General features: G+C 38.8%; 3 protein-coding genes across 3 annotated transcripts in view; 1 reads left to right on the top strand and 2 right to left on the bottom strand.

Moving 5' to 3' along the window:
* LOC146157278 (protein FAM13A-like) overlaps window positions 1-1743 on the bottom strand; it is a 39978-nt gene extending 38235 nt beyond the window's left edge. Inside the window, exons 1-2 of the mRNA XM_083387371.1 lie at window positions 1551-1743; window positions 1017-1135 (exon numbers count right to left, since the gene is read on the bottom strand). Coding sequence (XP_083243497.1) covers window positions 1017-1135; window positions 1551-1685 — 254 coding nt within the window. The 5' untranslated portion in view covers window positions 1686-1743. The remainder of the gene's footprint in view (window positions 1-1016; window positions 1136-1550) is intronic.
* Window positions 1744-4093: 2350 nt separating this feature from the next.
* On the top strand, window positions 4094-16954 carry LOC146157277 (uncharacterized). Its single transcript, XM_083387550.1, has 7 exons — window positions 4094-4796; window positions 5262-5407; window positions 6438-6585; window positions 11135-11206; window positions 12906-13051; window positions 15522-15669; window positions 16540-16954. The coding sequence occupies exons 1-7, from the start codon at window positions 4720-4722 to the stop codon at window positions 16631-16633; spliced, it is 831 nt and encodes a 276-aa protein (XP_083243676.1). The 5' UTR covers window positions 4094-4719; the 3' UTR covers window positions 16634-16954.
* Window positions 16955-17724: 770 nt separating this feature from the next.
* LOC146157276 (uncharacterized) lies at window positions 17725-25640 on the bottom strand. The gene is made up of 8 exons (XM_083388155.1): window positions 25498-25640; window positions 24053-24233; window positions 23284-23447; window positions 22342-22498; window positions 21184-21335; window positions 20520-20612; window positions 18645-18878; window positions 17725-18148 (listed from the first exon to the last, which is right to left on the bottom strand). Exons 1-8 carry the CDS (start codon window positions 25638-25640, stop codon window positions 17725-17727), a joined length of 1548 nt encoding a protein of 515 aa, XP_083244281.1.
* Between the last annotated feature and the right edge of the window lie 1171 nt (window positions 25641-26811).

The following is a 26811-nucleotide window of genomic DNA, read 5'->3' as shown; positions in this document are numbered from 1 at the left end:
TTAAAAAGCTCTAAAGATCAGTGAACTCTGAAACTGAAGTATGCGAGGGGGGATTAAAGCATTTAAAAGGACTTTTGAAAAAACATAGGGTTTTCTAAAGGCTTTTCAATATGCAAAATAATTCGAAGACTTTGAGACAACCCTGTTAAACTTGTAATAAATATTAATTCTAACGATTTACATTTAACAATAATGTTAGCTGATTTGGAAAGATTAAGGTAATTAGAAAATGTATAAAAGACGAAAAAGTTACTTTTTTATGATTTAGCACATCCTATCAAACTATTTATTAGCGCATGTATGCATTTCAAGAGGGGTAAAGATATTTTTATAAACTACTATTTACATATTTTTTGAGTACTTTAAAGTGTGCAATGTGAAAGTAAAGTGGCAGCCAATGTGTAACCTAATAAACTTAAGCACAACAAATTTTAGCTTTAGATGGTACATTATTTTCAAGAGAAAGTATCCCAGATAATGCTATTAATTTAATGGATCAAAGCACTTTAAAACTGTAACCAGTTGATCCATAAATCGGTAGCACGTAAGTGTTTACTTTAAGGTAATAAAACGTAAAGTGTGCTTTAGTTGCCAGGAGACAGGACTGAGAATGCAAACACACACTATGGAATATAGCATAAATTGATAGCAACACTTGGATAACAGACAACAGCCCATTAAATTGACGACCCTGTTTTTGTCTAAGGATATCAATTTTGGAAAACAGGAAGCTACATTTATCCATCACCAGGCAAATAACACGAGGAAATGCCTGTGGCCTGTCATATGAAAGGGTATGAAATACATCATTCAAATCACACCCTAGTTTAACACCATATTTAACTGATGCATACACATGAATAGTCATGTAACGTTTATTGAGAGAATATAGGTACATTACGCAGGTTTGCTATCGGTTTTATAGTTTTCAAAGTGTCTAACAAAATTGGTAAGAAACCAGTCAACTAAATTTAACGAAATTTGAGCAATTTAAAATGAATTGGGAATGTTTTTACCTGAAAATACCCTCTAAATCAAGATGATAGGTCTTGATGAAGTTGCATATATCCTTGACCAGATAAGGAACAGAGCTTTCTCCTGTCTTGCAAAGTTCAGTTAAGCTTATTCCAAATACCTAAAAACGCAGATGTTTTAAAAAACTTAATTTGATGCAGAAATTCGATAGGAGTAAATGAACTAACTTAAAAATCAAATTCTTCTTAGCTCAGAAGTGTACTTTCAGCTGTTCTGTACATGTCTATTTTAAATATAAATATCTGATAAGTTAGTGGAAATTTACGTACAGTAAAGTTGTAACATGGAGTCAACAAATGAGATGACCTATAGAATATTAACTTTACTACGTTATGGTTAGAACGAAACAGCTATCTTCAGTTACCAGCTTACTACTATAGTGACTTCAGTATTACTTCAGCCTAAAAAACCATACGATCAAAACGGAAACAATGAATAGAAAATTGGCGCCAGCGTCCAATATGAGAAATATGAGCATGGCATCATAGGCTAATTGGAAAACAATAAAAGCTTACCTTCGATTGTTGTAGTTTTGGTTTCTCCGCCGCTCCGAGGGCCAAGGACGCCTTTTTCGGGCCCAATTGTCCAGTTAGCATTTTTCTCACGCTGCCTTCCAAAGAGGTGCGCATATTTTCTATCACGGCGTCCATTGTAACTATGAGTTACTGGCTGGCATAAACAGCGCCTTATCAAACGTTCCCGCGTAACATTATCTGCCGGCGCCTGAAAAAAGGGAACAGGTTCAGCCTGTAGATGTTTTTGCCGGGGCCCTGGATTATATTTACGAACCACACGCCAAGCCGTTTGTTCGGCCCGAGCGCGCCATTGTGAGCGAAGAAGTGACATCAGCCTGAACAAACAAAGCGAAGCGACATGCAGGGCTGGAAACCAGCCTTAACCTGAAATCTCTGCGCTAAGTTTAACCATCACGAAAGTTAACTTTGTGCGCTAAATTTTATTCAAACTTTGGCTATTCTGTGGATACAATTTTCCACTCGAATTACAATTTTATAAAATTGTTTGAAATGCGTTTTTTTATAACGTTTAAACCTGAAAGCGGCTGGCAAGTTTAACGCGGGTTACTTTCGATCACTGCGCAATTGTTTTTGGAACTGCCTGACGTCAAATACAAATCGAATTGCCATCGACTTTGAGCTAACCTGGCGCAACCCTGACGCAAAGCGGTAACCCTACGGCCTCTGGGGGGTTCTCTAAGGACCTTTTGAGGTACAATGTCGAAAACAGTGACATTGTTGTTTTTTCTGTTCAATATAGCTGCGGAATAACAGCCTACTTCCCAGCAAAACACAGCAGAGATCAGCAGAAAGTTTGTCTACGTGACGTTACGCTTCACAGGAAGGGCTGAAGCAGACAGGAAAAAACACAAATTAACCGGCTGAATGTGTTTTTCCGGGGGTCCAACTTACTAATCTGTTTTTCGAGCGTTTGTCACGGTGGCCTTTGCTAACCTTGAATTGGGCGTTGTGATTTTAAATATTTATAAGTCAAGAGGTTGAATTGTTTTGCGGGAAAGTTTTGTTGGAGTGCAGATTGTTGTTGTTACCTTTGTTTTCGCGTTGTTGTTTGGTTGTAAATACTAACTGCGGCTAACATATTATAATACACATTTAGTTGTAGAAATTGCAGCTTTTATACAAATAGATTTAACCATTAGCAAAATAAATACATAAAGTAAATTTAAAGAACCAAATGTAATAGTAAGCCTACTCTATTTTAGAAAATACATAACTTTGCTTTTTTATACAGGTACTTAATTGTGACAAAATGTTTATCGGATTAATTGAAAAATATACTTTAATTGCGTCAAGACGCCTTAATTAAACGTTAAAAACTTTTTGGCACAGTTTGTTACACACTTCGCTAGTTTGTCTTGTATATCATTTCCTTAAAAATATTTTATTTTTACTAGTTTTCTAGTTTGTCTTTGTGACGTCAAAATTTTTGTTTTTCGCTTTAAAAGTTGCTGCTTATGTGCTTAATGTAAAAAAGGTAGGGTTAGGAATAAAGTAGATCAACTATCAAGCAAAATACGTACTATAAAGTAAGTTGAAGACAAAACTACTGCGAGACAAGCTAGAAAAAATATTTTAGACAGGTTTAATAATGAATCAACAAAGGTAGGTCTTATGTTTTTTATAGAGTAGCCTACTAGTTTTTTAGTAAGACCGTTAAATGCAAAGAACTGCAACGAACTTCTAATTTAAGGTGTTTTTGACTGAACGTTTTTGGGCATAGTGTTATTGCAAAGTTGGCTGGTACGTGCATAAAGCTGTAGTATATGCTTAACAGGTGTTGTCCATAATATTCACTTCAATTGCAAAGCATAAAGCAGCACAGCCTATTCAGCAGCACTGTACAAATACACAACACGCCCTCAGTGTGTACATATGCTCTAGCACACATCACGTGGTTTAACTGAGCTAGCGGTCAAGCCACGAAGCAGCTAACACTTCAAGGTGCTACATGTAACAATCATATCTCGAATGAAAATGCCCTGCAACAATAGAAACCTTTAGTTTAAAAACTGCCTTTATTTACCTCAAACTCAAATTGTCAGATGTCGTATAAATTATACTTTTTAATTTACAGCAACGGCTAAAAACACATTGCTCAAATCACATAATGCTAAAAGCGCTAAATTTTATTCGGTTTATAAAAAGCCGTAAAAGCCCTTAATTTTACACTATTTAGTGCGCCCCTTTACAAAATAAACAAACTTCTTTAAACCTTGTAGTTGATGGGAAAAACAAATTTGGTCAATCGTTTTTTGTTTTTTTTCAATCGTTTCATCACGCAACCATAAACGTAAGCATCGTCCAAGGCTGCCACTAAGCGGACACAAAAACTGCGGGCGAAATCCACATCGGAAAAAATATATTTTCGCTTTATTTCCATCCGTATAACTTCCACAACTTTGTCTTTACGTTAACATTGTCCTTGTGGCTGAAAGCATATTCTAGTGACTAAAATGTTGGGCTGTCTGTTATTGCGTTCATTAACCAAACTCGTGCGTATTTGATAATAACAAATTATATGCCTAAAATACAACACATTGCTTTAGACCAGTTTTTCTCATAAGCATAACATAATACATTAGCATTATTGAGTTCGATTTTAGTTAATATTAGTCAGGCCTTCGTATTGCTTACGGCCTTACGGTATTTGTAACTTTTAGATAAATCTTTCTCAGAACCAAAATCAATAAATCTATTTAAAAAAAACTACTGCAGTCGGCTACCAACGGAATAAAACGACGCATAGGTTGAGAAACACCGTTTTCGACAAAACGCAACTGTGTTTTGACATGCTGTTCTATATGGTCACGTTAAGGCCAGGTAACGTAACTTTGCTACTAGCACTTAAGCCTTACCCAGTGACACGCGTCCTAAGTGAATGCAAATATGCGCTGGCGTCTCCCGTAAACGAATTACCAGCTGCTAAGGCAGACGCAATAAAATATTTATGACCTCACGCCGTTAATTACCCTTTCCTTGCAATGCCAAGGCCTCGTAAACAAACACTTGTCCAACCTTCTAGATTTGGAATGGCTTTTAGAAAACTTTTTCGCTTTACTATCCTTCAAAGAACTATTGTTGCTTTTTTCATGTTTTCCAGAATCTTCTCTATTGTATTTATTCTTAATTGTTATCGCTCAGTAAAACAATGAAGTTGTATTGCGTCGTTGTTCTGCTGCTACACGCTTGCATTGTTTCGTCACAAGCGGTGGAAGATGAACCAAGGTGACACAATGCATTGAATTTGTTTCATAGAAAAACGAAAATGTCTTTGTCAACATGAAGTGTTGAACTATTTTTTTCAGCGTCTATTTCAATTAAGATTATAACCATTAAGTTTCAAAACTGACTTCGTGCTGGTATGTTGTACTTATTTTTACTACTTATAAAATTATAAACCGGTTCTTAAACGCTGAACTTTTTGTGACTTTCGGCATTGAGCTATTCCAGTAAGCCACACTACCCATTGTATAAGTCACAACAATATAGTTATTGCATTGCTATTTCTAAACAATCGCTTTAAAATTTGCTGAGTAAATTTTCTCAAAGCACCCTTATTTTGTAAACACTGCATCGCGATTTTTCTCTCGGCCCCACACCTTTAAAGTTTAAGAACCACTGCAATAAGTGACAGTTAATGCTTAACTCCCGACATCACGATAAACAATATTACTTTTCATGTATTTTCAGTAATTCCTGGAATATTTCGCTGATTGACTTCCACCAGGTTGTCCAATCAGGAGACGCGCTGGTCATTGACGTCAGAGAACCCGATGAGGTGTCTGACGTCAGAGTTGACGCAAAGAGTTACGTCAACGTTCCATTAAAGCAGCTGGGTATGTAGAAAGCAATGCGATTTTGATTCAGCGTTTCCTTAGATAGGGTTGTCCGATACTTCTTATTTTTGTAAGATAACTGATATTTTTGGTAAAACGTATATAATCCGAATCCGACATAGTATAACGCCATTATTAAATAATTGTTTTTCTTTAATTTTGAAATTAAACTTGCACACTGTTTTGCTGAATTTTTAAGCAAAAACTTGCTTAGCGCTGGAAAACTTAGTTGCCTTCATTCTTAATATGCTAATTTCTAAAATTACATTGGAAATTATAAAACCCTCAGGTTTACAGCAAAAACTTGGTATGGGATCGGCAACGGTCCAACCATTTGGCATCGGGTATCGGCTCCGATCTAATGAGTTGAACATCCCCAATCTTTTAAGTTAATCAAAGCGAGCATTTCTCGGTTTTTAAAGTTGCACTTTGCGGTTTGAGTGACTTTGATTAGACATTTTTGCGCACTGCATTCAACCAAATATTTTCAACCTATGTTTGAATGAAGTCCACAGCCTTAAAAGGTTATGACCCCGGCGCAAAGAATCTGTAGGCCCAGTTGTCAAAGCGGAACTGTAAAAAGAAAACCGTGTTACATTTACAGACGCCATTTTGGACCCATGAGACTGTTTGTGTTCATTAAAGTGTGAAACAACAAACAAATTGTCCAGTTGCAATTGAATTTTATGAAAAATTATTTAATATTGATTTTATTTAAAGTTGCAGAAAGTCGGCGAATAAGGTTTACTTTAATTACTACTAAAGTAGGTAGCATTTTCGCATATCTCCTTTTTCATATTCATGTTAAAATAAATAAAAGAGATATCTAAATGTTCAAAATGCTAACATACTTCAGTATGGGCTTTGATTTTCTTACTAAGTCTTACTCCAACCATTATGGCCCAAAGCTTATTTTAATATAGGTCTGGTTATTAAGCTTGCCCGGTTCGATTGAATAGCATTAGCTCAAAGCTTAAAGCCTAAATATTGTTCCATGCTTTTGTGCTCAACGAAATCACTTGTTGTCTAGGTAAAGCTTTGCAAATGGACGACAGGAGTTACAAGATACAGTACAAGTCGCAGAAACCGGATGCAGAAGACCCCATCGTGTTTATTTGTCGGTCGGGCAAACGAAGCGATGTCGCCACTAAGGTTGCAAGGAAAGAAAACTATTTAAAGTAAGATATTACCAGTAAGTTTTAACAAATTACACAAATTCTTGAACTATACGATGTTAACGAAAATCTGTAAAAATTGCAAGATTTTGCTGTGAAGCAGGTTTACATGGAAACACAGTAATTACGTTGTATATACACTATATATACAATGTATTGTAATTTACATGGTACCTGACCCGGCATTTCAGCTTAAATGTTAGGTGACGCAAATATGCTGGTTTGGAATAAGTAAACTTTACTGCCAACAAACATGTCAACGAAATTAATTGTCACCATTCGTGATTGTCCAATGTTAAATATACATTTGCTAAGTGCTGGTTTAACTGTTTTTATAACTCTACCTCAAACACAATTGGCTCGTTGTTAGCTTCCATACAGCCGTTTTGCATTTTTTACTATATAGCCAAACACGATATCAACATTAAAACCTAATTATTCGATTACTAAAGATACCTCTACTTTAATTGTAAGCTATAGGAAGTTTTAGCACGACACTTACAAACACTCGGAATAGTTTAACACAGGGGCGTGCAACCTTTCATACTGCCGGGCCAAATATGTGCATTCGGATTAGACCACGGCCACTTGCATATCTCGTCGTCTACCTGTTAGTGCAGTGGTCGGCAAACTTTTTGTTGCGGCCCAAAGTAGTCTTTTCAGAGTTACTTAAAGGCCCACTACATAAAACCACTACGAAAACAGTGGCGGATTCAGGGGGATATTTGGTTTTAAGGTGCAATATTCTATGGCGCTTAATGGCCAAAACACGGCCATGCTATAATATAAAACATTTTATAAAAAAGAATATACGCGCGAAGCGCCAAAAATTTGCGTTTACATAGAGTTAAAGTTGGCAAAAAATATAGTTTTTCAGGCTCACAAGACCACATTTGGCACGTGGGTCTTTCCAAGCTGAACCAATTTAAAACATTATATGCAACATCAATTGTTAAAATAGAGTGCAATGGATGTACGGCTATCATGCGGCCAACAACTACGGTAAATGATCTTCTTCTTCTTCTTTCGTGTTGGTTAGATATCTGGGCAGTGGCTTGTGAGCCACTGCGTGGTAGAGGGTTTAGCGGCCAATATCGCTGCCCAACCACCGGGACAGGAAAAGTTTGGACATTCTTCAACGATGTGGTTTGCCGTTTGTGTGGCTCCGCACTCACATAGTGGGGAAGGGGCAAGGCCCCATTGAAACATAGAGGAGGCAAAACGGCCGACTCCTGTTAATCAGCGGTTGCGTCTCACATTCGCTGTTCTCGACAGCTCTGGGGCGTGGTAGCGAGCCGCGGAGATGGATGCGTGTAGCTTTGTCTTGTTTGTTGACCATTCTTCTTCCCAGGTTTCCTCCTTCCATTCTGACGCAGTTTTGCCATCAAGGATTGCTTTCTTGAATGACTGTGCTGCGGTTACAAAGGAGTGTCGTGACTTCAGTCGCGTTGCCTGCGCACAGCCTGAGATTTTTCTGTGCAGTAGATGGTCAGGCCACAAGAGTGCCTTGCGCGATTGAGCAAAGGTTGCTCCCTTTCGCCTTATGTCAGTTGGCACAATCCCTGCTAGCACTGGGAGGTTGTTTACTGGGGTCGCTTTTAGACAGCCAGCGATGGTCCGCAAGCAGATATTTATTGTCACGTCCAGTAGTTTGGTGTGTGCACTCCTGGACCATGCGGCCGCACAGTATTCTATAAAAGCGCGAGTGCAGTAGATCGCGAAACATTGCTGCTGGAACCCCATGTTGTGCCAGCGAGTCTTCTAATTAGAGCTGCTCGGGATGAGACCTTGTTCCTCAAACCCTCCAGGTGTTTTCGATACGTGAGGGAACGGTCCAGTTTGACTCCAAGGTAGGTTGGGCACGGGTCAAAGGGAAGGTTGGAGCCGTTACATATGATGCGTATCTCCCTGGAGGCTTCCCTGTTGTTTAAGTGGAAGGCGGAGGCGACAGACTTTGTTTCGCTCAGCACCAGTCTCCATTTTTTAAGGTATGTTAAGAGTGTGCCGACATCCTTGATGAGAGTACTTTCGACAGTTTCCCAACTCCGGCTTGACGTAAGTATTGCGATGTCATCTGCGTATGAGTATTTGCGGGCAGTGGTTTGGGGAAGGTCATACATGTATATGTTGAAGAGCATCGGTGCAAGCACAGAACCCTGTGGGACCCCATTTCTTAGCCGCCTTAAACGACTTTGTTGACCGTCGCTGGTACGGAAAATGAAACTCCTATTAGATACCAGTTCCATGATAAACTTGTACCATGCGTTTGTCAGGGACGGTTTTCAGGAGCTTGTAGGTTAGGCCCTGGTGCCATATGGTGTCATAGGCAGCTGTCAGGTCTAAGAATACAGCGCCTGTTTTGTTGTTGGCTTGGTAACCGTCTTCAATATCCTGCATCAGGAGGGTGACTTGATCTGATGTGCACCTACCACGTCTGAAGCCTGCTTGCTCTGATGGTAATTGGGGATCAACGACAGGTTCTATTCGTGAGTGTATGAATCGCTCAAGGATCTTGAAAGGGATGCTTAGCAGGGATATTGGGCGGTGGCTCTTCGCATCGTCGGTTGGCTTGGGTATGGCTATCACAAGGGCTCTTCTCCATATCCTTGGAATTTTTAGCCGGTTCATGCACGACGAGAGGAACTTTGCAAGCCAATGGATTGCAAAGTCCCCCATGTGTATGAGGAATTCTGGATGGAGACGATCGGGGCCAGGTGCTTTGCCGGACTTTAGCTTCCGAAGGGCGTTGCGGACTTCTTCGGGTGTAAACTCGCTAGAGAGGTTTGCGTCTGCAGTCGGTGATCTACAGAGCTCTGATAGTTTCTTTACCAGACTTGTTTTGGATTGCCGATGGATTTTGGCATTGCGACCATTTTTCACTAGACTCGAAGCTATAGCGTTTGCTGTGACAGAACACTTGCCCGGAGCAGCCTTGCCACGGCCCGTGAGTCGATTAATGGTGAGCCACGCCTTTCGGCTAGAGTGTGTGAAGTCGATGGACTCTACTGTCTCGATCCAGCGAGCTTGGCGCTTTCGGTCTAGGTGGTTTACCAGTTCATCGGCTGTTGATTTGGTTTCTTCCAAATTGCTGGAGCGTTTAAACTGGCTATACAGGTCCTGGCAGTCCTGGTCCCAGCATGGGACGTAGTTATTGCGAAAGCGTAATAGGCCTTATTTTGGTCTTGCGAGTCTGGGCTTGGCAAGGTTTTTGCCATGTGGTGTGTTGCCTTGTTGTAGAGCAACCAACGTGCCTTTCGGAAATTCCACCGTCTCACAGGTTTGCTTGGGGTGGGTTTTAAATGAACGGCCATTGATGTTATTGAAACTCTGTGCTGTGACCGAGGGAACCGACTGATGACGTGTCGTTCAGGAAGGGCTTGTCCAGAAGTCACTCTCGCAAAAGCAAGGTCTGGATTGCTTCCAGTGCTCCAGCGTCCCGAGGTAAAACTGTCGGGGTCTTTTGGGTCATACAAGAGCGACAGTTTGTTAGTTGATGCCCAGTTGGAAAGGGTTTCTCCATCGCGATTACTGGTCTGGTACCCCCAGTCCGTGTGGTGACAATTGTCACCTACATACAGGCAAGGGGCAGGGAGTATGGGCAGCGAATTTATCTCGAGTGCTACAGGTGGCGGCTTGTAGACGTTAACGTAAGTGGTTCCTTCAACAGCGTGCCATTCAATGTCGCTTTGGCATCTTGCTTTGATGGTGTAGTTAAAGCAATTTTTAACAAATGTGGCAATTCCATGTTTCCGGCTAGTAGTATAATCCGCAAGGCGATATTGCTGAATTTAGCCTAGCATCTGTGTCGCACGGTACATGATAACACCAAGCTATTCAAAAATAACTCGCGGTCCACAGTTGGCCTACCACTGTGTTAGTGCGTAGTGACTACCACAAAAAAATTGCTCACACGCGTACGTTGAACCGAACAATGCCACCTTAAAAGAGACAAATTTTATCAGCTGTGGAAACTTATTTAGATCGAGATGTTTGCGGTAAAAAACTACTTTTTAGTTGCGCTGCGCAGAGAAATTTGTTTCTTTTTTTACAAGTCACATGAACATTAAAATTAAATATAAAACAATTACATTTCAAATGAGCGAAAAAGATCAAACGGACATTATTAATATGCTTTCTTTACATGGCCATAATTAAGTAGCTATTTGAAAGCATTTTAAATTGCAGCGCTTAGTGCAATTCACTTTCACACAAAGTTTTACACTTTCAGCAACAGCATCCAAAACACATTTTGTAGTTTTAATTTGTTAGCAGGTCACATTCTATTCTAATATGTTAGCATGTCCATTATATTCTAATTCTAATAAACTAAAAAATTACATGCTATATAAGGCGACCTAGACTAAGGAACAGTCAGGAAGTTTCAATATTTTAACAGTTACCAGAATGTTTAGTGGTGCGGGCCAAAAACCAAAGCACACCGCGGGCCACATACTCTGGTTCCGCGGGCCGCAGGTTGCACACGCCCCTGGTTTAACACATATTTTCACAAATGCTTATTGTAGCCCCGATTAATGTGGCTTTATCTGCGCAGCACGCGTCACTACAACAAGGGAACTAACGGATGGGTGGCAAACTTTCCTGATTTGGTCGTCAGATCCGAAAGGTAAGAATTACACCTCGATAAAAATATAGATTCAATGTTTTCATTTGAATACAAAAGTCTGCTTAAGTGCAGATGGTGATAACAAAGGATTCGTTTTTTTTACATCCAGCAATTAAGATTAAACTAATAACAACCCTTGAACCAGAAAGCATTTTTTTAGACGTGAAATATAAATATATTCATACTTTTGCGAGGTTATACTAAATATCGATCGAATAAGATGCTGATGCTCTCACAGAATTCAAATATATTTTCTTAAACGTATAAGCCAGTGATCTGCAAAATTTTTTTGTGAAGAAAATATTTTAGGAATGAGTCAAATAGAAAACATGCGTTTATTTGTTTTAAATTGACAACTACTTCAATTGTGCGATACATGAGCGAAAGATGCACAATAAAATAGATTCCAAATATTGCTCGAACTAACGGCATTTACAGTGTAATTTTAAATTGTTTTGGGGGGGAGGGATTGTCTGGTGGCTATATGATGCCACTGTGAATGGCTTGAAGGCCCACAGTTTGCCGACCACTGATGTGAGCAAACTGAATATTTTCCCTAAGTTTTGTTCTTTGCTAGATGTTACAAACGTGTTTTAATTAGTGAATGTAGACGATGTAGTACCCACATAAAATATGATTTGTTTAAATGGTGTTGTTTTATCGCCCAATCACAGAAAAGCTTAATAGTTTAATTCAAACAGGCTTTACAACCCATCGTTTGAACTCTATCTATCTTTCAAACTGATTGTGAAGTGATTTCTATTCCGCAATAGTGAAGTGAGGTTACAGGAAAATGTTTTCCCTTCGGAAAAATCTCGAAAAAAAATAAAAAAATGTTTTTTCGGGCCAATAAACGCTGTTTCCTTTAACAAATAAAGCCAAATTTTAGGTCTTTAAAAAACCTAAAAGTTTTCGTTGAAAATCTTTTTTAATTTTCTTTAAATTTTTTTTGTTATAAATTATGTGGCAACCGGAGTTAAACAATTGTAATTTGTAATTGTAATTGATGTAATTAATTACAGTTTTTAATGTAATCGTAATTTTAATGCAAATTGAGGCATTTTCATTCTGTGTAATTCGTAATTGTAATTTTCTAAAATTTTAGCCCAATACATTGATATTGAAACAATTGAAGTTTTATTAATGTTCCAAGTTGTTTATTTTCTTTGGGAAGCGATGAGACAAAAACTGCTTTCCATATTTCAGCAGCAATGGAAAACTTAATAAATTTCAATGAAACATGCACACACATGTGTGTGCTAACAACCGAGATCTAGCCTTTCTAATGCTGCTGTTTGACCAACGATTCCGGCTTACATATCATTAGTACACCGAAAGCTATTGCAGACTCACCGAATCTGTCGATCGGCTTGACCAGAGGTCGTGAGTTCGAACCTCACTGCAGGCTAGTTGTTTTTCTAGCTTGCCCTGCTTGCATCAGTGATCGACAGATTCGGTGAGTCTGCGATGGCTTTCGCTGTAGTAAATTGCAATTTTTGTAATTGTAATTGATGTAATTAATTTTAGTTTTTAATGTAATTGAAACATTTAATGGAGTAATTGTAATGTAATTGAAACATTGAAGGGAGTAATTGTAATTGAAATGTAATTGAAACATTTAAGGGAGTAATTGTAATTGCAATTGAACTGAATTAATGTATTTGATCCAACTCTGGAAGCAACCCTGTAATATTCGCAGTAATCCTTGGAACATTTCGCTTGCCGACTTTCACGCGCTCGTCACCACGGGAAATACCCTCGTCATCGACGTGCGCGAACCGCACGAGGTCGCCCAAGGGCACGTCGACGCCAACAACTACGCAAACGTGCCGCTCAAGAAGCTCGGTCAGTGACGTGGTGCTTGTTTGATGACGTCACTCATTTTTAGCTCAGTGGTTTCCAAACTTTTTTAGCCCGCGGCACACTTATGAATTCAAACTATTTCGCGGCACACTTTTAACAGAACAACAATAGAGTCATTTTACGTTCTTAACACCCGACAGACTATATGTAAATCTCTTAATATTATTAATTTATAATGGATAGTGCGAATTTAAGTTAAAAATGCTTGCGTGTATGCCAACTGGTTAACAGTTAACTTATTTATAAATTCAAAAAAATTACAAAAAGTTGCGCGACGCCCTATGGAGGCAAACTAGTGTGCCTCGGCACACAGTTTATGGGAATCACTGGCTTGGCTGAAGTAAATTTTTAGTTTGCTGTGCCGTTTAGCGTTCAAATTGACGGCACCGCCGAATTTCGCGCCTATACATCGCAATATCAATTATATAGATTCTATAGTATTGCGTATAGGATACTATAATATTTCAACGTTACCATAACATCGCTTCAAAAAACAATCAGGATTTTGTAAAGTTTAAAAGCACTGAAGCCGGTATACTTCGTCACCAATTTTTTAGCTGACGTTGAAATTTTTAGTTTGTTTCGCCGTTTAACCTTAGAATTCACGGCACTGCAAAAATTTGCAGCCTAATTTACATCGAAATGTCGATATAGTTTCTATAATATTGCGTACGATGCTATAATTTCGCAGCGGTATTATAACATCGCTTCAGAAATTAAACAAGATTGTGTTTAACTTTATAGAAATGAAGCAGGGATACGACAGTAGAAAAAAAGGTTGCATGTCAGAAATTCACTAAACTGTAGAAACCTGCATGTCAGAAATTCACTAAACTGTAGAAACCTGCATGTCAGAAATTCACTAAACTGTAGAAACCTGCATGTCATAAATTCACCAAACTGTAAAAATTTGCATGTCAGAAATTCACTAAACTGGGAATTGCGCAGGGGGTTCAACAAAAATCATATGTTAAAACCAACACTTTGTACTTTAGCCTACATTCAAACAGCATTCCGCAATCTATTTGTGCAGAATTTAAAGTTATACTTCAACCCAATTCTATAGCTTATCATTCCTTCACCCCTTTTTGCAAAGGAGAAGTTTTGACGCGGTGCCTAATAATTTTATTTTAGGAAATTTGCTTTGTAATTATATTGAAATTAATCGTTCCCAGCCCCTTTTTTCAATTGTATATACTTTTTACTAAATCAGGAATCGATTTTTTTACTAAAAAAGACGCTCTGGTTATCAACACATCGAAAGGAACGGCATTCAATAAAATTCTTGCCGCATTACACCTCAACAAAAATGCGAAATAGGGTAACCATTAGCAGCACTGTATTTCGTCCCAAATTTTTCTATAACGAATAAACATACCTCTTGTGGAACGTATAAGTCCTTTGCTGACAATTTGAACGACGTTTCGTGTCACTTGGATAGTTGCCAAGTTACGGCAGTTTTATACACGGCTTCGGAGTCGGTTGAAAAAAATCCGAGTCCGACTACGGTTAAATAATGAACCCGCGTCCGACTCCCGAGTTCCGAGTACGACTCGGCTAAATGTGCGATTTCGTCGAGTCACGAGTCCGGGGCTTCGACTCTGCAGCCTGTATTTTACCCATTTACGTAACTTGAAAGGTGGATATTCAGCAATTTGCTCATAAGATTGTCATATAATTCATCCAATCAAAATACATGTTTAGAAAAAAGATTTCACCACTTGACCTTGACAATTTAGAGTTTGCGACCTTATCCGTTTCAAAATTTGGTACTGCGCATGCGCACGTCGGACTCGAGACTCGGGTAGTCTTGCTTTGTCTTATTCAAGTACCGAGTCCGACTCGGGCAAAATAAACCGATTCCGTCGTCCGAGTCTCGAGTCCGACTCCACAGCCCTGGTTTTATGTACTTTGGGGGTGGGTTTGGGGTTAGGTAAAAGGTTGTATAGGCTTAAGTCCAGACTTGGACAACTAGATTTATTTTACTTTTTTTAAATTAGATTAGAATCAAAATTAGAGTATTTTTTTTTTTTTTAATTAGATTAGAATTAGAATTAGATCGTTTGAGTTTTCTCAAATTAGATTTGGATTAGAACTACCGAAATCCTAAAAAAAAAATTCAACTAGAATTTAAACTAGAATCACATATAATGATTTACATTCAATTTAATTTAATCGCAAATTGTTCTTATAAGAACGCGAATGGTAAATATGTGTGTGCTAATTTTATGCCGTTTTATGCTTTTTAGACTGTAAAAATTACATAAAAGTCGTTCTAATCAAAGAGTATGAATTGAATTTATGTTAACTGAGAGACTTTGATCTTATTCCGAAGTGTGTTTTCCGTACGTTGATGTTGTTCTTATTTCGGTCTTTTGGCTAGAGTCCGTTTTTTTTTGCTTTTTGTCAGTTGTATTTTTAATTTTACGCCTTCCTTGATTCAAATCGACAGGCGAAGCTCTAACCTCGGAAGACGGATTTTACGCCGAAAGGTACGACGGCATCAAACCCAAGCCCGAGGACCCCATCGTCTTCATTTGCCGATCTGGAAGGCGAAGCGACACCGCCATTAGGATCGCTAGAGAGCACAACTATTTCAAGTAAGGGTTTTTTTTAATTTGGCGCCTGTTTTTTACCCAGCCTTTGATTCCACCCATGGCAGTTAGTGACCATGGCGTTTGGATTTTGTGCTGCGAGGTTATTTTAACAACAAAAGTTTAATTTTAGATACGTAATGTAGACTTAATGTAGAAATTGTTCAAATTTGCATTTAGAACTATCGACACTTCATGAATTCATTTTTTATACTGGTATATATTGATTGTTTGCAGCCTTAAAGGTCATAATTTAATATTTTAGAGTTAATTAAAATTAAATTTTTTTTATTCGGGCTAACAATAAAAAAAATAAAAAAACACTATACCTAACCTGTTTTTTTATTAGTGACGTTTTTAATAAAAGTTTTATGTTAACCGGGGCATAAATGCACAGATTGTTTCCCCATTAAACCCTAATACCTCTTTGTTCCAATGTGGCTCAAAAATAAATTACAGACAGATAGAAAGTTATAACTTTTTGTAAACCAAACCCCTAATCTATAATTTAGTTTAATGTATAAGATATTGGTAATGACTTTGACGTGGCGTTGATTTACTGTGCTTCTTTAAATTTTTAGTTAAAGTTCTGTAAAAACATCGAATTGCACAAAACGTTTTATTTGAAATTCTCTTAAAGCCACATAAAAATTTAACAAAAAATATCGGGAAAAGGCAATTTTCCAAGTACTGCGACCTCCGCTGAGCAATTTCTAACAAAAAAATGCGACACGCCCCCAATACGAGCTGAGCTAACCCATAATTTGGTATGGCCCGACTAATCTGCGATACAAATGAACCGCACCGGACATCTCTTGCTGACTAACGGCGATCTGCCGCGTTGTAACCTCGTTTTTTGTGTGTCCCGTTGTCCAGCACACGTCATTTCAACACGGGCACCCTCGGCTGGCTGAAACACTACCCCGACATTATCGCCCGTCCAAAGCACGAGTCAAAAAGAGAGCTATAGTTGAGCTTACATCGCAAATATGTCAGGCGGCTTTGAACTCTTTAACCAGCTATTTTCTGTGTTTGGCCAGCGGCTGAGTTCCTGTTGTTGAATTGGTTTGTTTTTATCGTTTATTAGACTATAATTTTGGTACAATGTGGTGTTGGTATGATTGCTGTTTTTTTCTAATTTGCGTTCAGTGTTGTTGTTGTTGTTTATTAAGTGCCAATAAGTTTTAATTGCAAAATTGCATATAGTCGTCACTAGACCGCACAATCAAAATTATTTCACGCAATACACGTTTGCTTCTTTTAAACGTTTTTATTTTGAGGTTCTTGAAGAAGGAAAGAGGTAGCAGACAGGCGCTCAATAAATAGGTAAGGCATATCAACAAAGCGTAAAAAGAAGTAGAAGTGAATTTCTGACAAACGAACGCATTCTGTCCCTTTTTTTAAAACATCTGTTACACAAACGCGTTTTTGCAGAAAAATTTGTAAAATCAACACGGGTTTATACTTAATCACAATTTAAAGTCCACACTGCAGCATATTTATTGAAATCCACACGTTCACTAAAATATGGATGTTTTTCTGCAGCTTTATCTTCTTAAAGGACAGATCAGCGCTGGATATATATATTGAAAACTTAGGCCTTGGAATCAATAAAAGATACACACACCTATATGTTTGTTAACAACTGTGATCTTGCCCCTCTGAAGCTGCATTTTGACCAACGATTACGGCTTCTGTATCATAGTACGCCTAAAAGCCATCGCAAACTTGAAATCAAAGCAGTTTGAACTGAAAAGGCCGCCTTGGATGGACAAGGTCTCCTTTGCTCTCAAAGCACAAAATAACCATCTGGAAAAGTTGATTAAAAATCTGTTCGCAAACTGTGTTTTATCGTCCTTTTGGGAACACCTCAAACAATCAGCCCTTGGTAAAGAACCTGTTGGCTTAAAACTTAGGCATTTCAATCAAAGAAATATGTGCCTAAAAGGCCGCTCTGGACGGACAAGGTCCCCTTTGCTCTTAAAGCACAATAAAACCACTTAAGTAAAACACCTGTTCGCAAACTGTGTTTTATAACCAGTTTGAGAACACAGCAAACAATCAGCTCTTATTGACGAACCCGTTGGCTTGAAACTTAAGCCTCTGCAGCAAGTCCGGTCTATGCCACACGTTTCGAGCGTTCGGGGTCGGGTTAAACTGAACCGTACTGTTCCTCCTAGTCAGCCAAGACCCCCTTTCGCTCTCCTTAGCTTTGCCAGGCCTTTTGGTCGCTGACTGTTTTCGTTTCGTCGCTGGACTCGCGTAACGCTTCGCCACGTTGTATCGGGCCTTGCCGGTCGACGAGGAAGTACTGGGGCGGTTCATGACGAAATAGGGGGCAGGTGGGGCGTCTGGGGTCTCCTGGGGCGGTGGAACCGGGTTGTGGGCCCTGGTGCCCTTGTAGGCGAACTCCAGCTGACGCTGACGGATTTGTTTCTTGAGCTGCTCGGCTTCGATCACTTTGCCGTTGTGCTGGATTTCTAGCCTGTAATGAAACGTGTTTTTTATTGTTCTGCCGTTTTATGCCCGTTGCCAATTTAGGTACAGCTTTAACAGATTTTGGAGTACATCATAAAACAATTTTGGTCAAGCAATAGAAATTTCAGGTACAGCATAAATAGTTTAACGCACGGCATAAGCAGTTTAATGACAGCATAAATAATTTTACGTAAGGAATTATTACTTTGAGGTACTTCGGTATAGAGAATGTACAATTTTAGGGAAAACGTAACGATCACAGAGGCCTTAAACCTACACAGGTCAACCAAAATTTAATCTAGATTGCAATTGAATTAGATTCAGTATAAATATGCCTAAATTGGGGTCATGGCATCGTATAGGGGAATAATAGAAGAATATTTTTGACCGATGGAAAGAATAAGGCCACTTCCCTTCAAATTCCTTTTTAATTATACTTCAAATTCCTTTTAATTATAGTTAAAAAAACAACAACAAAAACAATAGTTTTAAGAGTGTTTTACTTGAGTAAATCTTCTTGTAAGGCTCCTTCCTTGAGTATCTTGTTTTCCTGCTGATCCTGACGTTCCAAAGCCTTCCGGAGGTCCCTCAGTTCGCGCATTCGCAGCGCAAGGTCGTCAAGGAGACTCCTCATGCTCCTACGCGGCGCTTCCGGAGCCGAGGCGCCGCTGGTGGATGTGGCGGTGGTGGTTAAGTTCCTCTTTTCGTTGTCGAGGAACATCTCGGTGTATACGGAGCTGTACGAGGAAAAAACAAGCTTATAGAATTGGCTTTCCTCAGAATATATTTATATGCGGGTCTGCTTGGTCAAACATGAAGAAAGTTTGCTAAAATGCACTAAATCTAAAGGCTTTCTGTGATATTATTGCACAAAAGCCATCTGTAGGAGAAAAGAAACGATAATTGGCTTTTCTCAGAAATTTATTCATATGCGTGCGGCGTGCGGCGTGCCTGCATGGTCAAACAAAACGAAATTTTGCGTAAGCGAGCACTAAATCTAAAGGCTTTCTGTGATATTAATGCACACAACTCATCCAGCTACCTTCAGGGGGAAAAAGCGACCTTAGAATTAGCTTTTCTTAGAAATTTATTTATATGCGGGCCTGCCTGGCCAAACATGAAGAAAGGTTTGCAAAAGTGAGCACTAAATCAAAAGGCTTAGCCTATGACTATGATAAATAATGAACGCAACTTATCCGGCTATATCCAGCTGTGGAAAGGAATACACATTCAGGAATAGGAATGTTCGATAACATCGGATCTAGCCGATACTTGATGCCAAGTGGTAGTATCGGTACTTGTTCGATACTAAAGTGTGGTATCGGTGCCAATCCGTGTGGTATCGGTGCCAATCATGCCAAATTAAAACAGGATGTTCAGTCATGATTTTCACACAAACGCAGCGATTTCTACGTTGGAAGAACGTTTGAACGTTTCAATGTAATCGTATTTGCTCGTTTGAGCATAATAATGACGTCATTTAGTATCGGATCGGATTTTGGCCCAAAATATTGGGTATCGGTATTGGAATAAAATGTCGAGCTTCGGACAGTCAGGAATTTTTTTGCCCTTGTATGAGTGATGCAAAGTGTAGTGTTATTTATCAATTTGGCAATAACAGGTGCGTATCCAACGTGTGGGGCACCAGGCTGACAACGTGTAATTTCAGTTAAATTCTAAGACCAGTGGTTCCCAAGCTTTTTGGATACGCGGCGCACTAAAAAATATTTGATATTTCGCGGCACACTTTTAACAGAACAACAATAGAGTAGTTTTACATTCGCCCTTAACACACGACACACTATATGTTAGTGTCTCCCAATTAATATAATTTGTAAAGAATAGTGTGTATTCAAGTCTAAAATACTTGCTTGTATGTCTATTGGTAATACAAATACTCTCTTTTTCGAAATTAAAAAAAGTTTCGCGGAACACTTGAAAATCTCTCGAGGCACACAGTTTGGTAATCACTAAATTAGACGATAATTTCGTTATTTCGAACAAAATGCTAATTTGTTTTATTGCCTCAATGAATCGCATAACTGTAATGTGTTAAAAGTGAATTTGCTGGTATTGAACAATTTTAGCATCGCAAATACGTTAGTCCCAAGAAGTTAAATACATATGTGCTGCCATATTAACTGTCTGACTTATACCGAAGTAAGTACAATAATCTAACGTGTAATTTTCGTGTAATAAAATGGTATTTATTTAGTTTAAACGCACAAGACATTGTAAATGTACAAGGCCAAACCGATTTTTGGAAAGTAAGCGCACTCTAAAACTCATCCCTATTTTCATTCACAATAAAGGGGATGAAATCAGTTAGTTTTACACAAATACATTAAAAAAAACACCTATTAGGCCCACAACCTTACCCGGGCATCGCCTTTCGTATTGTTTTAAGGGTGAGTCGCGCATCTTTTAATGACTTGGACAGCATTTCGGAATCTTTTATTCTCTTTCGTAACCTGAAAATCAACAATAACACAAATCAATTGTAAATATCCAGTTTTCCTAATCTTGGAAAAAGAAACGCAATGTCACTAAGCAGTGTGTTAATAGATTAATTATTATTATTATGGCGTAACACGTGTAAAGGGTCGACATATTCGATTATTACAGCATACTGGTGTAGTACAGCATGTGCACATTTTTATCCTCCGTCTAACTTTCGGCGACTTGTTCATGAATGACATTTAAATCCACAATCAAAAAATTTGTCGAATTAACAGTTTTGAAATGACTTAAGTCAATTACGTGACTCAACGACTTGACTTAAGTCACTGTTTTCAAATGAGTTGACTTTACTTAAGTCGAGACGCTGACTTAATAACGGACTCCAAACATAAGGTCAAAATAAGAACAACATCAACGTCTGAATAAAACACAGTTCGGAATTAGACCAAAATAGGACTGAAACCTAATACTCGTTATGCGGTCTAAATCGGAATGAGTCCTGAATTTGCGGAATAAGAAGTATTTTTGTGTCTTCCCATTAATAACAAAAGAAAAAATATATATTTCAAAAGTATAACCTACCTGATGTTTGCAAGCTCTAGTTTCTTCTGGAGCGTCTTGATTTCCTCGGCTTGCAAGGTCATGAGGTTACGAATGCTGAACTGATGTCGCTCGTCCAGGCTGCGCAGCTTCACCTCGCACTCGCCCTCAATCGCCTTACGCGTGGCTTGCAGCTGACAAGTGAAAAAATTACTTGGTTTATAAATCAATTACGCCTGCTTAGGTTTTTTTTATAAGTTTGTTAAATAGTATGTCCGACCAACATTGCAGAAAACAGTTATAAACACTTTCAACAACCCGACTCCGGCCAATTTAATGATTCAGTCGAGTTTGGCTATGACTTTACAGTTTGTATTTCGCCCATTTGCGTAACTAAAATAATGTGGATGTACAGCAGTGGTCCGAAAACTGTGGGCCGCGGCCCAAATGTTGGCCGCGTAGCCATTTATAGTGGGTAGCGAGTTACTTCTAATTAGTTTAGTGTTATCACGTAGTTGTGGGCCGCACGATAGCCGTTCAATCATTGCACTTTATTTTAAAAGTTGGCGTGTCATAGAATTTTTAAACTGGTCTAGCTTGGAAAGGCCCACGTGCCAAATGTGGTCCTAAAACCATGTCAAACTATACTTTTTGCAAACTATAACTAAACGTAATAGAAAAAATTTTCGCGCTTCGCGGGTATATTCTTCGTTTAATAGTATGCTTTGCATTATAGTATAGCAGTGTTTTAGGCATTGAGGTGCCGTGTAATACTTCACCTTAAAATTAAATATCCTTAATCCGCGACTGTTTTCGTAGTGGTTGTACGTAGTGGGCCTTAAATAGCTCTGAAACGAGTACTTTTGGACCGCGACAAAAAAAATTTACCGACTACTGATATACAGCAATCCACTTATATGGGACGTCATAAAACTCATTGATTCAGGTAGTCTTACTCGAGTTCGAATCCGACTCTAGCAAAATAAACTGACTCCATTGAGTCCCAAGTCCAAATCCGACTGGGCGGCCCCGATGCAAAGTAATTTCGATTGCGGACATTACACTATTTTACCCTTTAGCATCTATTTGGAAATCTCCTCCATATTAAAATTCTGCCGAACAATGATGTCCCACCAAATAGGACGCGTAACAATATAGGTTGCGTTCAGCACGCTACAAAATGTCCGAACGCTCGTTTACCAGCAGCTTTTCTTTTTCCCTCTCCTTGTCTAGTTCACCGACGATCTTGGATCTCAGGTCTCCCCTCAGGTTCTGGATTTTCTCTTCTGCCTTTCCACGTATCTCGGCGATTTGAACGGCCATCTGTTCTTGCAACTCTCCCACCTTTTCCTTATACCTGTCAACGTATTTTAATGTTCAGAAAGCTATAATTATTAGGGGTATACTATGCAATGATCTGTAATGTAGCTTGGTAACGGATTGCAAAGCCAAAAAGTCGAGTTGATCGACATTATCTTGTTTAAGACGTTTCGATTCGCGTTTATAACATCTTCAGTTAATGTACTTGCAAATACATTCTGAAGAATACAATGGCTGAAATCATTTTTGTGATACCTCTTATTTTATACCGATAACTAATATCCATGCCCGATATTTTAGGCTTCTGAGGGGATAACAATATTGTCACACTTTGGTCAAAGTGGCAATTAATTAGCCTATATTGAAATGCGTTACCCTTAGTTCGTAATGTTCAGTACTCTTTTCTGAGAATAAAAATCGCTGCATAGAATTGCGATCTAGGGCAAAAATGATCAGAAATACCTTATCTGCTAATGAAATTGTTTTTCAAAGTTACGGCGACCTATTAAAGACGAAAGCGTCTTTAATTATTTTGATTGATTTAGGATTAAGCTAAAATTTCAAAGTTGGTTTGGTATTGGATCGGCACGAATAGCACCATACTATCGGACATGTCCAATGTCCATCGCATCGGACATAAACCCTATAGTATCGGATGAGTCCCGATATCACCACTAGACATCTCTTTACAACTTGACAATATTGAACACACAGATACGATCAGCCAAAATCGCATATTCTTTCAATCGTTGCACACATTTAGTTTTCCCCATGAAAGGACTCCGTCACAAGGCCGCGTAAAACCTTCCTAAATATAATTACTTGTTTTTAAGCTCGTCGTTAAGCTTGGAGACTTCCTCCACTCTCCTCTTGCATTCCTCCATGCTCTTTTCTTTTTCTTCCTTGTTCCGGAGGTTTTCCTCCTCCAGCACGGCGATGCTCTGCGTCATGTCCTGGATCTTCTTTGTCATCTCTTCGCCTTTTGTCTGTTGCAGTTACAAGCGTGTTATTTTACCTATACGTTGTTGGGATCTTTCGGAATTATAGGCCCCCAACACGCTTTGTGTGGATCTAACAAAGTATTTTTTGAACTGCCACCGTTATGCGAGTTTGCAAAGAGCAACGCGTCCGATTTAACGCATATGTGATTTAATATCAAAATAAGCAAACGATTTGTCAAATCAAAAATTAACTCTATCAAAAAATTTTTTGTTCACCATGGTGAACGAAGTGAAAGTTAAGTAAAAATAAATAAAGTAGGTAAGGGTTGTGGCTTTGTTCTTCCCATTGGCCAAGAAGAGGCCGGAAATTACTGAAAAAAGTCAGTAGTGGTCTGAGCCTAGTTCTCTGACAACCTGTCTCCAATAGGGATCAGGTGCCGCCATGGAGGTAGAACCAGAAAGGTAAAAATTTTAACCTTTTGCTTGTGGTGGTGGGTAAGTATATCATAGGTAAGTATAAGGTAAATGTATAGTTATTTCAGATTTTAGACATTGCCCCCCCAAAAAACAGGTTTCCCTAGAAAAAGGCAGGATTCTACTGAATTAGATAAGACTCCACAGGGAGTCAGTTATCTTATAAAGAGATAAACCTTAAAATCGCTGGTCGCATTCAACAGGAGAAGTTTCATCTTCGTCAACTTGTCGATAAGGGCTTGTTTCTCCGAGGCCGCTTTTGCTTCGAATTCTGCCGCTTTCTGGCCCATTTCTTCCACCAGACGGCGCCCTTCCTCCTTCTCGTTCTGCAGTTCGGCGGACAAGTGGTTGGTCTCGCTGCACGGAAAGAAAAAACGCCAAATTAAAGCGACCTTTAAAGGATTTAGACCTAATCTTAGGTTGTACTAATTTTAGGGAGGCCTAATGTTAGGTTGTTCTAATTTTGGGAGGCGGCATTTTTCCAATGGTGTGGTTTATCATTAGGTTTTTCCTAAAACAAGTTCAGAAAACAAACGTATGTGGTTTAAAAGACTTCTTATGGCTTGTACATTATGTCGTTTTATAGACATTTACAATTCTACAAACACGATCACAAAGAAAATGTAAAAGTATTAATTTCACGGTGATTTTATGTCAGCCGTCGCCACCACTAGCCTCATAAGTCATAAAACTCATTAACTCGGGTAATCTTTCCCGAGTCCAAATCCGACTCCGCAACCCGGATACAAATTATTTTTAATATAGGACGCGTTAAAATATGGGTTGCTTCCAGGTGTTATACGCAACAAGCACGCTACAAAATACAAACTGTACGATTTTATGCCACACCACTAGCCCCATACGATATGCCGTTCATATTCAACCTCTACACTAACACCACTGTTTCCTATGCGTCTCAAGATTCGCAAATGTATTTTTGATTTCTGGCGATATACCTGTACCGATACAATCTGTTGTTAGGACAGTGGTTCTGAAACTTTTTTGAGCGCGACCCAAATCTGAGTTTTATGAGCATCTCACGGCCCAAGCCTCAAACATCAAAAAATGTACTTTTTCTGATATGCATGAAATAGAAGAAGACACAGACAACCAGATGTAGTAGCCTACACAGTTCTATGAACCAATGATTTATTACAAACAAACTATAGTGATTTATTTTATTGTGATTGGTGAAACTGATTTTTTTCCTTTATAATGTCAGCGTGGCTTTACTGGCTTGTTTGGTGACTAAAAGCTTACACCAGTCTTAGCAGCTACTGTAGCTAGCTTCCATCAAAACGTTTATAAAACCACTTATGATGCAATAATTCAGGTTACAGATTTGATACCACTTGAAAAGCTTATCATGCAATAATTCAGTTATGATTGAATTGAAAATAATTGAAAAATGAAATGAAAAATGTTAGTTTGCGCAGGATTGAATCACCATAGACCGACCCATTTTTTGACCCTGCGCGACCCATACTTTGAGAACCACTGTGTTAGGAGTTGCATTCTATGTTCAAATAGTTACGCAGATCAAACATCCTTTGCGTTTATACCACGCTTCTAAACAAGTACATAACATCAGTTCGAGCAAAAAAGTAAAAACTTCTCTTACGCGTCCTTCTCTTCGGTCAGCCGCTCGACGTCATTCTTCAGCGAGGTGATGACGTCACGACTGTGCAGGGCCAGGGCGTTGACCTTGTCGTACTTGGAGCGCCAGGTTCGAATCAGCGAGATCAGCTTGGCCTTGTCATCCATCTGTGGATTAGAAAATCATGATGAGATTTTGGCGGCTCGCTGAATTTTTCTTTTCAGTATTGCCAACGTTATATGTAGGAATGTCTAATAAAGACAACGTTTTGCTAGTTGAGTCATATTAGTTTCCCAAGTTCTGTAGGCTACTGCATGGTATAAGACGTAAATATATAACTTTTAGGTGGTGGTTGGTAATTGAGTGGCCATTTTAACTTTACATTTTATGAACGTGGCAGGTTATATTAACTTTATATTTTATACTTCAGATCATAAAAATTAAGTTTAGGTAATATTTGGGAATACTTTTTTAAAAACATTGATGTAAAATAAACGTGCTTGCGGTTATCATAAGTGTTTCTCAATAAAAAAATCGCGACGCCACAAATACTAAGCGTCCGATAACTGCAAAGCTTTGGCGACCCAATTCTTCTTACTGATTTTTTTAAGAGAACAAAGCATAAGACATTAGCATTAAAAAGTTTTCTATTAGCCAAGTTATGTTTTCTCCAGTGCCTTCGTATTGCTTTCTTAAATTTTGGATAATTCTTGCTCAAAACCAATCTTAATAAAACGAACCAAGCGAATTATTGTAGTCGGCGACCCAACCAAGTCAAACGGCGACACAATTGTAAAGTGCGACCTATGGGTTAAGAAACACTGTAATAGATCCGACCAGGCGGTCGTATATACTGTCGGCACAAGTTGAAAATAAAATACGAGGTTTCGGACATCCCTATCTGTCGTCATGCAATTCACACAAACGTGTAAAGACATTCTTGTTCTTGCCCGACTCCAATGCTCTGTTATTAAGCGCTTATGACCTGATCGCAACTTTTCTCTTTTCTTGATTTTTATCTCCGGTTCCTATAATAGAGCCCAGGAGCGCCTTGCGTTATGACTAGGGATGTTCTATGCTAAAATATATGCGGTTCGATATCAAATGACGCCCTTATTAAGCCCAAACAAGCAAAATATATCAAAAAAGAATCGGATCGGTAGTGATACCACCCTGGTATAGGGCAAGAACCAATACTACCACTTGACATCGGGTATCGGATCCGATCTGATATTATCGGACACTCCTAAAACCAATAACAAACACTTGGACATATCTGTATAATGATCGCAAAAGAATATCTTGGTGCACGGTACACAAGTTTAACAAGCACTGATA

Source organism: Ascidiella aspersa, chromosome 4, assembly GCF_963924565.1.
Source record: "Ascidiella aspersa chromosome 4, kaAscAspe10.2, whole genome shotgun sequence".
Lineage (NCBI taxonomy): Eukaryota > Metazoa > Chordata > Ascidiacea > Phlebobranchia > Ascidiidae > Ascidiella > Ascidiella aspersa.
Note: the sequence above shows the minus strand (reverse complement) of the source record. Positions and strands in the feature narration are given on the sequence as shown.